The following is a 13,029-nucleotide window of genomic DNA, read 5'->3' on the forward strand; positions in this document are numbered from 1 at the left end:
CTCCAATCTCTGTGAAGCCTGGTGAAAGTGCAATTTCACTGATGCTGCCTCTGATGACATCTTTTATCAATGTCGCCTGAAGTCATGCTGTGCTCATGTTGTGCTTTGCTGAAGCTGCCAAATTTCCAATATGGCTGGTGCCCTCCCCTGCTGATCGCCCAGTGTCCTCAATGGAGCAGTGGCATTCTATGTTCTCTACTGCAGTGCGTAAAACAGACAGCCTCACCTTTGTTACTCTCCACTACGCCTGGTTAGTAGTTCAGAATGCCAACAACACACACAAGACAAGTAAGAAATAAATTACTAGTTCATTTGTACGGGAATATCCAAAATGCTGTGCCACTGGTGAGCGTAGGAGGGCGAAGCAGATCCTCCCTATTTCCCATTCTAAACCTAGATCTTAGCCCTCGCAGGCTCCAGGCATGCACACAGAGGCAAAACGTGACTCCACATCACTCACACAAACAGTCTTACCTTGCACACCCAGTTACACACAGAACAGAGAGAGCTTAGAGAATGAGGAGGGAAGCCAATCACAAGTACTGCTTCACAGAAGCCTTGCCCCAACGACATGGCATGAAATAAGCTGAGAATTGTATGCACATACAGGACATCAAGACATTGGTTTTAGGTAATTTGACTTGCCCACCTTCCTCCTACCTTGTGTTCTTCTGCCCTGGAGGACTCTTCACTCTGCACAGGCTGCTGAGACATAGCTTCTGGTGTGCTTCCATGAGAACTGTGGAGGCGGCAGGGAGCTGCCTCGATGTACACCACCAGGTATCCTGATCTCATGTGTGTCCCTTCCACTGCTTGCTGAAACCAGAGTAAAACAAAGAGATTGTAACCGTGGACTAATTAAGGAAATCATCCCGGCTAATCCTAAATCTATACCCGCCTTTTGTGTCCGGTCTAGTTCACAGCCCCTTCAGAATGTGGGCTGTGGGCTCTTTGCAGGCTAAGCGCATGGAGACAAAAAGGCCAGGAAGTAAGACTGGAGAAGGTGTATCACATGTAAGCAAACTGCTCACTAGTAGATAAGCCCCACTGAACAAATTCTCCCCGTAAGATTAGCCCCTCCACCTCCCCTAACTCTACATTCCCTCAAGGGGTATGAGGAAAAAAAAAAAGATCATTCAACCCTCAAGCCCATTATATTCTGAGACAGAAACTTGAGGAATGAAGCACAAATGTTTCCTCCTACAGATTTAAAAAGAGTCAATACCTATGCCTTCCATACCACTTAGAATTTTGGAGAAATGTAACTTTTAGTTTCATTGGTAGTCTTCTCCTTCCCCTCTCTCTTTTCTTCTCCCTCCTTACTAGAAGTCAAGCCAATCGATGCAGGCAATAACTAAGGATGATCTGCCTATGGTGTTTAAAATCACCCCAAATTCACCTCCTCCTGGGAACTTACCAAATTACCCCTATTTATAGAGCAGTTCCTCCTGAGGAATTGCTGAGGGCTAACTGAAGAGCTTCTGCACAAGAAAAGATAGAACAGCAAGAGAGCTGGAGACGTGGTAGCAAAAACGCCCCCCCACGCCTTAAACTGCAGTGGGGAGGGATAGTACTAAGGAAGTAGGAACAGATTCTTCCCTCTTTCCTTGGGCACAGGGGAAAAAAAAAAAAAAGCCAAGGTTTAGAAAAGCAATTAGTATATAAAAGAGCCAGCCCTGGAACTCTACCAGATGAAAAGCTCTCGGGTGGGAGGGGCTGACAGGTTCTATACTCCCCCTCCACCTTAAAAGCCCAGACTGGATGCCCCTTAATGGGCCTGCCACCTCAGGGAGCCCAGGTCCCTAGCCCACTCCAGCCCTAGCCATCCCACCAGGCAGCCACCGGGTGGTACCCACTGGTTAATGCTCACTACAGCTTCAGCCTTCTTGCCCAGATGATGGAGGCACAAAGCAGCCCGGAACATTCCAGGCCCACACTACTTCGGCTTCTGTTGTCTTATTAGGGCACCCTCGGTGCAGAGCACTCTGGGATTTCTTGGCTGATGTCTGTTTCAGATCCAGCCACACTGCCAGGGTGCCTCCTGTGCAGAGCACCCCAGAACACTCCCGCCACACTGGCTTCATCTCCACTTACCCGGCCAGGGCACCCCCTGCATTGAGTACCTTGGGACACCGCGGCTTACACCCAACCCGGCTGCAACCCATGTGACTGGCCCACAGTCACATTAGCTTTAGCTGGCCTGCCAAGGCACCCCATGCACAGTGCCCTGGGATCTCTCAGCCTGTACTGTGCCTCAGCTCCAGCCATCTCTCCAGAACACATTCTGGATGGAGAACCCTGGAACAGCCTGCTTTACTCTACTCCAGCTTCAGCTAGCCTGTCAAGGTGACCTCTGTGCATAGAGCTCTGGGTCTTCCTGGCTCGTACCCCTTTAGTCTCAGCTGTTCTGCCAGGGCACCCTCTGCACAGAGAGCCCAGGGACCTCCTGGCCTGTACCAGCCACAGCTCCAGCTGCCCTGTCAGGGCATCCTATGTGTGTAGAACTTTGGGACGCTCTGGCTTACACCCACTGTAGACTTAGCTGTCCTACTACACGGTGCCCACTAACACGGAGAGCTCTGGGACCCCCAGCCCACACCAGCCACAACTCCAGCCAACCAGCAAAAGTTATGAAGCACACCAGTCAAGCATCCACATAATAGATGACCACACACAAGATCATTCTTTGAAGTTTAGGAGAAGTAGTTGTTCCATCTAAACCACAGAAACAAACACAGAAAGTCAAGCAAAATGGGGAGACAGGGAAATATGCTTCAAAAGAAAGAACAAGACAAAAACCTCAGAAAAAAAACTAAATGAAACAGAGATGAGCAATGTGCTTGATAAAGAATGTAATGATAACACTGCATGTTAACTATACTGGAATTAAAATAAAATAAAAGGAAATAAAAATTAAATTTAGTTTAATTTTAAAAAAGAATTTAAAGTAATGATTGCAAAGATACTCACTGGGCGAGAGAGAAGAGTGGAAGAATTCAGTGAGACCTTCAATAAAGAAATGGATAATAGGAGCACCTGGGAGGCTCAGTCGGTTAAGCATCTGACTTCGGCTCAGGGCATGATCTCGCGGTTCGTGAGTTCGAGCCCCACATCAGGGGAGCCTGCTTTGGAATCTGTGACTCCCTCTCTCTCTGCCCATCCCCTGCTAATGCTCTGTTTCTGTCTCTCAAAAAATAAATAAACGTTAAAAATTTTTAAAAAGAAAAGAAATAAAAAATAAGATAAATAGAACCAATAAAAAAGAACCAATCAGAATTGACAAATACAGTAACTTAAATAAAAATACACTAGAGGGAATTAACAGTAGATTAGTGAATGAAGAAGAATGTATTGTAATCTGGAAAACAGGGTAATGAAAAGCAAAAGAATTTAGAAAGAATGAGGATAGGTTAAGGGATATCTTGAAAAATATCAAGTGGATATTCACATTGTAGGGGTCCAAGAAAAAAAAGAAGAGACAGAAAGGGGCAGAAAGTTTGTTTATATAAATAATAACTGAAAACTTCTCTAAACTGGGGAAGGAAATAGACATCCAGGTCCAAGAAACACAGAGAGTGCAAACAAGATTAACCCAAAGAAGTCCACACCATAGCACATTATAATTAAAATGTCAAAAGTTAAAGATAAAGAGAGAATTTTAAGAGCAGCAAGAAAGAAGGCAAAAAGTTTCATACAAGGGAAACCCTAAATTTTTTTTTTCAGCAGAAACATTGCAGTTAAGTAGGGACTGGCATGATACATTCAAAGTGCTGAAAGGAAAACACCTAGAACCAAGAATATCCTACTTAGCAAAGTTATCATTTAGAATTGAAGGATGGATAAAGAGTTTCTCAGACAAAAGTTAAAGGAGTTTATCACTACTAAACTAGCCTTACAAGAAATGTTTAAAGGGAATTCTTTAAGTTGAAAAGAAATGGCCATAATTAGACATAAGAAAAATTGTGAGTAAGAAAATGTAAAATATGTCGGCATATACATAAAATGTGGAGGAGGGAGTGACGAAAAAAAAGGAAGTTGCTTTTTTTTTCCCAGAACGTGGTAGAACTTAAAAGACCATCAACTTAATACAGACTGCTATGTACTTGGGATGTTTTATATGAACCTCATGATAATCACAAACCCAAAACCTGTAATAAATACACAAAAGATAAAGAGAAAGAAGGCCAGATGTAACACTACAGAACTTAACCAATCACAAAGAGAGTAAAGTCACCTTCTCCCTGCCAATGCTTGGGGGGTGTTATTGTATCAACATGCACACTACATTTTCAGGACAATTCTTTCTCAAAAGGTCTCCTAACACTCCTACAGATTCCTGGCAAGCCCTCCCCTCCAGTCTTCAACACACCTTAATCTAGGTTAAGCACAACCTTGGCTCTGCTGCAAAATCAAGTTCCATCATAAACTATCTCTTGCAGACATTTGTAGTTACCTATATTTACTTTTTGTCCAGTTTACAAAAATATTTACATTGTTCTAGACATATGTATGACCTCTATACCTGCCAAAAAGTTTTTGCCATAAAAGAAATAACCAAAGCTTTTGGGCCTAAGACTTCATAGAAATATAAACCTGCTCTCGTATACGCAACCCCTTGTACTCTTTCACCAGGCAATTGACTCTGATTATTTTCAGAGTTTACATAACCATCAACTAGGGAAATGCCCTTGTGGGTCTAGGCCTAAATTCTGGACTGCTAGTAAAAGATATTTTAGTTGTTTTTACTTCTATGATGTAATTAGTAAAATAGCAAAGACTGGGATATGTTGCCTTTGGACTGAATTATTTGCATATTGTCTTCAATGTTTCTGTAATTATTATACTTCTATATTTCTCAAATTACAAGGTCTTAATTGCACTTACCAAAGCGAGATCAAAAACAGCAAGCATTTTGATTAGCATTCTTTGCAAAGGAGTAAAACAACCCTGAGAATTAAAGATCTTTTTCCTAATTTGCTTAAGATAAGGTAGATTGAATTTTGGAATACAGCTGTTAAATGAAGTTCTAAAGAAACATCATGCAGAAGGAACCAGCCCTAGTACTTTGCAAAGAAACACTACCATTGGGTTTAAATGGAAAACTGGAGCACCTGGATGGTTCATTTGGTTAAGCATCCAACTCCTGATTTCAGCTCAGGTCATGGTCCCAGGGTCACGGGATTGAGCCCTGCATTGGACTCTGTGCATAGTGTGGAACTTGCTTGAAATTCTCTCTCTCTCCCTCCCTCTGCTCCTCTTCCCTGCTCATGTGTTCTCTCTCTCTCTCTCTCTCTCTCTCTCTCTCTCTCTATATATATATATATATATATATATATATGTATATGCACATATACGTATATACACATATATATGTATGTGTGTATATACATATACATATAATAAATGGAAAACTGAGAAAATTAATTTACATTAAATGATCTTGGATTAGATGGTCTTTGGAATATTGCATAGTCTCAATTCTTTATGTCCACCCCCATGTGTCAACACCTTTTGCCATCTGACTTTGCAGTTACTCACACTAAAAAATATGACTTGCTTTGGCCAGTACAAGAATGAGATGGAAGTAAAATCAAGACAGTTCTAGCCTAGGCCTTAAAATATCTTGAGTTGCATTCTTGTGTTTCTGGCATCTTTGTGAGAATTTCATGCCTCGGCTTGCCCACTAGCCCTAAGAGAGGATGAACAACATGTGGAGCAGAGTCACTCACCCAAACTGCTCCAATCAGCCAACCTTAATCAACTGATCCCCAAGCCAACCCACAGACACAAGAATGAGTCCAGTCAACATCAACAAAGCTGGACAGCCAGTCCCAGTCTAGATCAATTGACTCCCAGCTGACCTGTAGGTACATGAAGAAAAATAACGTTCACTATTGTAGGCCACTGAGACTTTGTAGTTGTTTGTTATTTAACAATAGTTAACCAATCCAGTCTAATATATAAGCTGTAAAAATATTAACTTAAATCCATTTGAAATTATTTATGTATTTATTTATTTATTTTGAAAAGCTAAGGTCTAACTCCTCTTGAAATCAAGTTGCCAGATTTTTTTTTTAATGTTTATTTTTGAGACAGAGAGAGTGAGATAGGGAGGGAGGGGCAGAGAGAGAGGGAGACACAGAATCTGAAACAGTCTCCAGTCTCTGATCTGTCAGCACAGAGCCCAATGCGGGGCTCAAACCCACGAACAGTGAGATCATGGACTGAGCCGAAGTCAGACATTCAACCAACTGAGCCACCCACCCAGGTGCCCAAAACATTGGACTTTCAAACCAAGGTATAATGCATTGATCACATACGTTTTTTACTATATATTTTAAAGGCAGATGATATATGAACACACACACACACACACACACACACACACACACACACACACACAAGCTAAGTAACTAGACAGAAATGAGGAGAAATAGAAATCAAGATGACAACCCATGGACCCTATAGTGGAACTCTGAGAAATTACACCTTGCCAATTTGACAGATTTTTAACTTATCAATGGCCTGGTCCCATTCCACAAATTTTCAAAGGAAGACTTTGTCTCACCTCACCAGCTACTCCATAGCACTCCAATTTAAGAAGGGACCACCTATTTCTATATTGTGTAATCTAAGTGAACTTTCTAGGAGGCAAAGATAAAGTGACAGCAACTTTTAGCAATCTAAATAGGTACCATCATAACATGGTCACTACCTAAACAAAGATTCAATATGAGAAAGAAGAGTCAACTCTATATTCCACCTTTTCAAACTATTTCTATACGCCAGTCATTAGCATTAATCAGCAAGCACTTCTCAAGCTCTTAAAATCTCATAAGAGGACAGGGCTTCTTTATTGCTAATTTTTATTTCTTTTCTTGTTCTTGTCTAGGTTGAAATAAAATTCCACAGGTCTCATGCTAACAAGTAACATAAAAATGTTGGTTTAAATTAAATCAAATTATTAGTCTTTTAGCTTCTAACAAGGTATCTTCAATCAATGATTGAGTGTCAAAAAATGGTATTTCCTTGCTTTGTTTTAAATTAATTATTGTGGACTCAGCTCCCTGCAGCTTATTAAGAAATTAAATCTTTATGAATGTAAAATACATTTAGAAGAATAAAAGACAAGAAAGCTATTTTAGGACACCAAGTAGCTCAGAACTTTATATTTAAATTCATTAAAAGTAATCAGAAATGTTCTAAATTCTGTATAATGTGAACATTCATTGAATCTTTCTTTAAGAGTTAAAATTACAACAGTCTCATTCATTGGACATGATATGAAGATATGTGTAAAATTTAATATAAACCTGCGAAAGCCCCCTTTTGCCCCTAAAAATCTGTTTTTTAATCATTCATTCAAAAATACTTATCAAACACTGTATAAGTCAGGGCCTTCGCAAGAAACAGATGGCATGCTCAAATTAGGATGTCTTCAGTTAGGGACACATTACAAAAGTGTGGGCAGAGTGAAGGGAAACCACAAGGAGCAGTGCAGTAATGCTGGACTCAAAACATTATAAATCCACAGGTACAAAAGGGAAGGTGGCATTACTGGAAGTTATAAGGACAGAGTCTGGTAACAGAGGTCTGCCTTGACAGAAGCAGTGACTTCAGGGAACACAGCTAACTTGAGGCGACCCGATAGGATGGAATCCAGAAGCCATGGCAATAAGTATTCTCTTCTTCCCTTCCACTGCTCTCTTGCTGGAGAATTAGGGTTGAGCAGTGAACAAAATGGACAAAAATGGCTGCTATTGTGGACATGACATGTTAGTCAGGGGAGACACAGGAAACCAACCTAAGTAGTACGGAGACAAATAAAGCTGGGTAGAGTCACAGAGAAAGCTAGTAGTAAAGTAGAATAACTGAAATTTAAACAGGATGGTCAAGGAAGACTTTGCTGAAACAAGTGGTATTGGAACAAAGGCACAAAGGGGGTGAAGGAGCTAACCATCTAGATATTTAGGGAAGAACATTCCAGGCAGAGAAAGAAGAAAGCACTTAGGAGATTGCCTGTCCTGGGGGAGAGGAGTTGGAGCAAAGGGCAGAGTATAAAGGACAGGTGATTAGGTAGCCCACCATGAAGACACTGGCCTTTATTCTGAAAAATAGAAAGCAACTGAAAGGGTTTTCAAGTTGAGGAATGGCGTGATCTGATTTCAACTTTATCAGTGTCACTCTGGCTGCTGGATGGAGAGCAGACTGAAGGCGGAAGGGGTGGAGGAAGAAAGGCTCGTTAGGCATTTACTGCAATAACCCAGGCAAGAGATAATGGTGGCTGACACAAGGGTAATAGCAGTGGAAATGGTGAGAAGTGAAATTCATTCACTCATGAATAGTACAATGGTTTATGAGAGCAAGCTTAGGCATCAAAATCCCTGTATTTATGTCTATCATTTAGTTGTGTGGCTAGGACACGTCATTTAACCTCCCTGTGCTTCATTTTCTTCGTCCACAAATTAGATAAAGTAATAGTACGTAGCTCATAGGATTTTTTCCAAGTTTAAATGATATAATGCATGTAAATGGCACATACAAAGCCGTCAATAAATATTATGATTGTTGTCTGCATTTGAAAAGCATCCTGAGGGGCACCTGGGTGGCTCAGTCAGTTAAGCCTCAAGGGATTCTCTCCCTCTCTCTCTGCCTCTCTCTCTCAAAATAAATAATCTTAAAAAAAAAGCATCCTGAGATGCTTTTTAAAAGTTCTCTCATTACTAAAATGGTGGAAAACCATCTTATGCAGGATGGAAGAAGTCTGCAGGATGTCACTTATGGTGAATTTTCAGGCATTTTTGTAAATCCTTAGTGGTCTCCTTGCCTATCCCTAAATTTTCTAGGAACTGGGGAATATACTCCATTGCCTAGCAGGCCCATGCCACTTGCATACCTCTGACTAGAAGAAAGTTCCTAGTCAGCTTGAATTGGAACTTATTTCCCATTGTCCTACCTGCTGGTTCTAGACCTCTCTTTGGCATGTACAGCTCAATTCCTCTTTCATGTGACAAAATTTTTAGGATCCAAAGGAGGTGGCTAGGCCCTTCTTCTCTCCTCTTCTAAATAGTTTTTAGACAGCAGTTTGTTTGTTTGTTTGTTTTCAAGCAGTCTTTTAGAACCAAGCTCAGTGGAAGGGGTAAGGGGTTAATGAATTCTTTTTTCAGAATCAAGAGAGCTAGTACTTGAGACTGGCTCACGTAACATCTGTTGCATACCCTGTTTCCATTCCATTCTCAGCTACAGTTGACAGAAGGTTAAAAGCTCACCTTTTCAGACTCTGGTGGTTAGAGGGAACCATGTTGGCTCAGTGTTGACAATGAAATGCAGGCTGAAGTGTGTTACCTTCTGCATGTGTATTTCTGCCTTCACTATCCTTGATGTTAACTGTGAGCGCTGGACTAAATGCACTCTAAATCCCCTTCCAGCACTGACATTCCATTGGATTTTCTTACCAAACTGGACTTTTTCCAATTAATCTGCTTCATTCAAGTCAAATAACCTACCTGAAAGCTAAATTCATTCTTTTGATTTACCCTCCTTCATTTATATAGCTTTGTTGGACTTAGCCTAGTGTCTTGTGCATAGAATACACCTAATAGATGATTGCTGAATTTAATATAGGTAGAAACATTATAATAGGATACCATTATCTATCTAATTTATCTATCCATTGGATTACCCTTCTCTGATCTTCAGCAGCTTGGTAAACAAAATAACACTTATAAACAAATGCAACATACATTAGCCTTTTAGGCTTTTCACACTTGTCACCTCATTATATCATCATGATCCCTTTCTTAACATTCTTTTCTGTTCATAAATAAGTGTATGTTAGGGACGCCTAGGTGGCTCAGTCAGTTAAGCGTCTGACTCTTGATTTCAACTCAGGTCATGATCTCAGTTTGTGGGATCAAGCCCTGCATTGGACTCTGCATTGACAGCACAGAGCCTGCTTGGGATTCTCCTTTTTTCCCCTCTCTCTGCCTCTCCCCCACTCTCTTTGTCTCTCTCAAAATAAAATAAATAAACTTTAAATTTTTTTTTAAATAAGTGTATTTTAATTATAGGAAACTGAGAGAGTAATCAGAGATTGATTATTAGAGAATTAATTATTAGAGAATAATTAATTATTAGGGAAACACAATTTCAGTGTGTTTGCATTTAGTATGTTTTACTCTGTATATTACAAATTACAGATTCTGAAAAAAAAATTACAGATTATTCTTGAAAAGTATTGCATTCTTTTCCTATAATATAATGATATCCCATCTCTTTAAATAGTTTTTGAACATGCTATGAAATTATTAGTGAATCTTTCATGGGAAAGGTTTTTTTTCAGATACCATATAGAATGGTATTTTATAGATAATTTATAGATTTGGAAACTTAAACACAAAAAATTATAATTATCTGAGATTATATAGTAAGTTAATATTTAAGATTACTCTCACTCCTGATAGATAAGGTCACTCCTGACCTTTTTCTATTGAAATCTGAAGGTGTCCCCCAAAATGTTTTAAGTTGCTGATCAATAATTGTGACAAATATCAAATAAAAATCATTTTGTCACATAAAATACCCAAAGAAATTACAAAGAAGATATATAGGTAAAAAGTAAATATATAATAAAAATCAATGGATAGATGGATGGTTGGAGAGATGGATGGATTCTATGAATCTGAGTTGGACTGCTTTATCCATTAGAGCAAATGGTCAAAGTCTGCATTAGAGAACAGTAACTGGAAAAAAGGCTGAAAATGTAACATTTCCTTTCTCCGTCAGAGCTAAAATAGGGAGCCTAATACAATCTCACCAGAAAATGAAAAACTGTGAATCACTCCTGACAGGAATGGATCTTTTTCCAAATTCAAAGTTGTCCCAGCTGCATTCCACCGATACATCTCACGTTGTTACAGAAACACTGTAAACAATGCAAAAAGCCACTGCAGAGCTTTGTGCAATACAAGTCAAAACCCATAATGACAATCATGCCATTGGCATCTAACACATCTGATCTCCCACATAATGATAAACAATGATATTTGTTCCTTCTCGTCCTAATTAACTCTAGGTTACCTCAATTCTAGAAAAAGTATTATCATAAATAGTATATATTATAAATATTAGATAATATAAATATTATAAATATTTAGGCACAAGTGAAATTAATTAAACAATATCTGAAACACAGAAAACCACGCATTGGAATAAACTCTGATATTGCTAAAGAAAGGAGTATTGAGGAAAAGAACCAAGGAGCACGTCCTTGGTCCACCTGGAAGAAGTCCTCTAGAGTACCCTAGAATACTCTTGGTGTCATACACATGACCTGCTACACTAGCTTCTGGTGCCATTAAGGCACACACTCACTTAAACTCTCTTATCATTTCACTACTAAATATTTAAATGTGCAAGTTTCAAGTATTTATGAATGAAATGATAAAAGCTCCTTCTAAAAATTATAATACTAGGTCAACCCAAGAAAAATTATTAATTTCTTAATATTATTGAATATCTCCTCACTACTTAGATTCCTTTCCGTCTCTGTCTCTGTCTCTCTCCTCCTCATTTTCAGTCTGTGTGTTCAAACCAGGATCTAAGAGTGTCATATATTCTAACAGGTCAATAGTAGGTCACTATGTCCTTCGGTCTCTTTCAATGTCTTTTTCACTCTCTCACCCTCCCTGCAAGTTATTTATTATGGAAAGCAAGTTGTTCAGCCAGCAGAGTTCCTCCCTGTCTGCATTTTACTGGTCATTACCCATGCTGTCATATAACATGTTTTTATGCCTCTATCTTTCCTGTAAATTTATATTAATTTCTAAGTTTCCCATAGATCTAGAGGCCTAATCAGATTCAGGCTTGATTCTTTTTTTTTTTTTTTTAATCCTCTCTTTTTAATATCCAAGAGAAGTATCTGGGTTTCACATGCCATATTATCAGAGAATCATTTTGCTTACTTTTAATGTCTGTTCCACCTCTAAATTTTCAAGGAAACATAGAAAAGACATACTCTGGCTGCCCCCACCCCATCTCCTGCTATGAGGAAGGATTATCTATCCTAAATTCTGAGGCAACTCTAATAACTTGAGGTTAACAACTGGCCACACCTATGCCAAATTCAACCTCTCAAAGTCTTAGCCCTGAAATTCGGTCTCTGTTTCAGGTTCCCTCTTCCTATCATGTATTTTGTTCCACCTAAGGTCTTCAGTAAAGATCTTCATAATCCATTCTTTAAGTTATCATAAAATGGTCTTGGCCTTGAACCTTTGGTTCATAGAGGTTTCATGATCTTAGAACTTATGACCTCCTCCAGCCTTTGACCTGTTACAAAGAAATCCTACTGTCCTCACAATTACATATCTAAGAGGAAACACTACATCCTTCTCAAAACAAAGAAAATTTTCTGGCAAATGATTTGTTGTCTTCTACATAGTGAAATAGTGGGCAACTCTATGTGATCAGCCCAGCCTCCAAGATACAGGATTTAATATAAATATGATCTTCTGGGACCACAGAATTTCATAAAAGCGGGCACAGTAAGTTTAAAAAATGTTTCACAAAGGTTACCTGATATAATCCTTCAAGGTAAATTATGAGTTCGCCTCACCACCCTCATTCTAAAGGTAGGAAAACCAAGACTGAGTAACTTGCCAGGGGTCATAAAAGTGTCTTTTCATTACAACATATGGTATTTAATCAATACTTAAATTAGCAATGATTGTTCAAAGTCGGACAATGACATAAAAAAAGGCCAATATTTCAAAAATCCGCACAGGTCTGGCTAAAGGCAATATGCATTCTAAAACTGGGGCAGCAGTCTTTCAGAAGCAAGGAAAGAAAAAAAAAAGGAAAAGAAAAGCTCTGCATATTTCTTGGGGCCCAGGAGACTGGCAGAACACCCTGGGGGGTAATCTTCTGTTACTGATGGAGATGTAAAGTGCTGGTGCTGCACAGGCAAGACTCTGCTTGGCATCGTTCTGTATTTTGGGCTCCAAAGCCATAAGCTTATTCCTTGCTAAGCTG

The 13,029-nt window shown here is 39.4% G+C and overlaps 1 protein-coding gene across 11 annotated transcripts in view; it reads right to left on the bottom strand.

Moving 5' to 3' along the window:
* The window catches only part of LOC144612792 (uncharacterized), a 240,230-nt gene that overhangs the window by 123,564 nt on the left and 103,637 nt on the right, over positions 1-13,029 (bottom strand). For 8 of the 11 annotated variants that reach the window (XR_013549882.2, XR_013549881.2, XR_013549877.2 and 5 more), the window contains 2 exons: positions 10,817-10,924; positions 661-816 (listed from right to left, as the gene is read on the bottom strand). Coding sequence is in view for 2 of the 11 variants with exons in the window: in XM_078432399.2 (XP_078288525.1) it covers positions 661-816 (156 nt within the window). In the remaining 9 variants the exon portion in view is untranslated. Of the gene's footprint in view, positions 1-660; positions 817-5,729; positions 5,862-10,816; positions 10,925-13,029 lie in introns of all 11 variants that reach the window. The other 3 variants (XM_078432399.2, XM_078432398.2, XR_013549876.2) reach the window with 2 other exon arrangements.

Source organism: Panthera onca, chromosome C2 (genome assembly GCF_046562875.1).
Source record: "Panthera onca isolate mPanOnc1 chromosome C2, mPanOnc1 haplotype 2, whole genome shotgun sequence".
NCBI lineage: Eukaryota > Metazoa > Chordata > Mammalia > Carnivora > Felidae > Panthera > Panthera onca.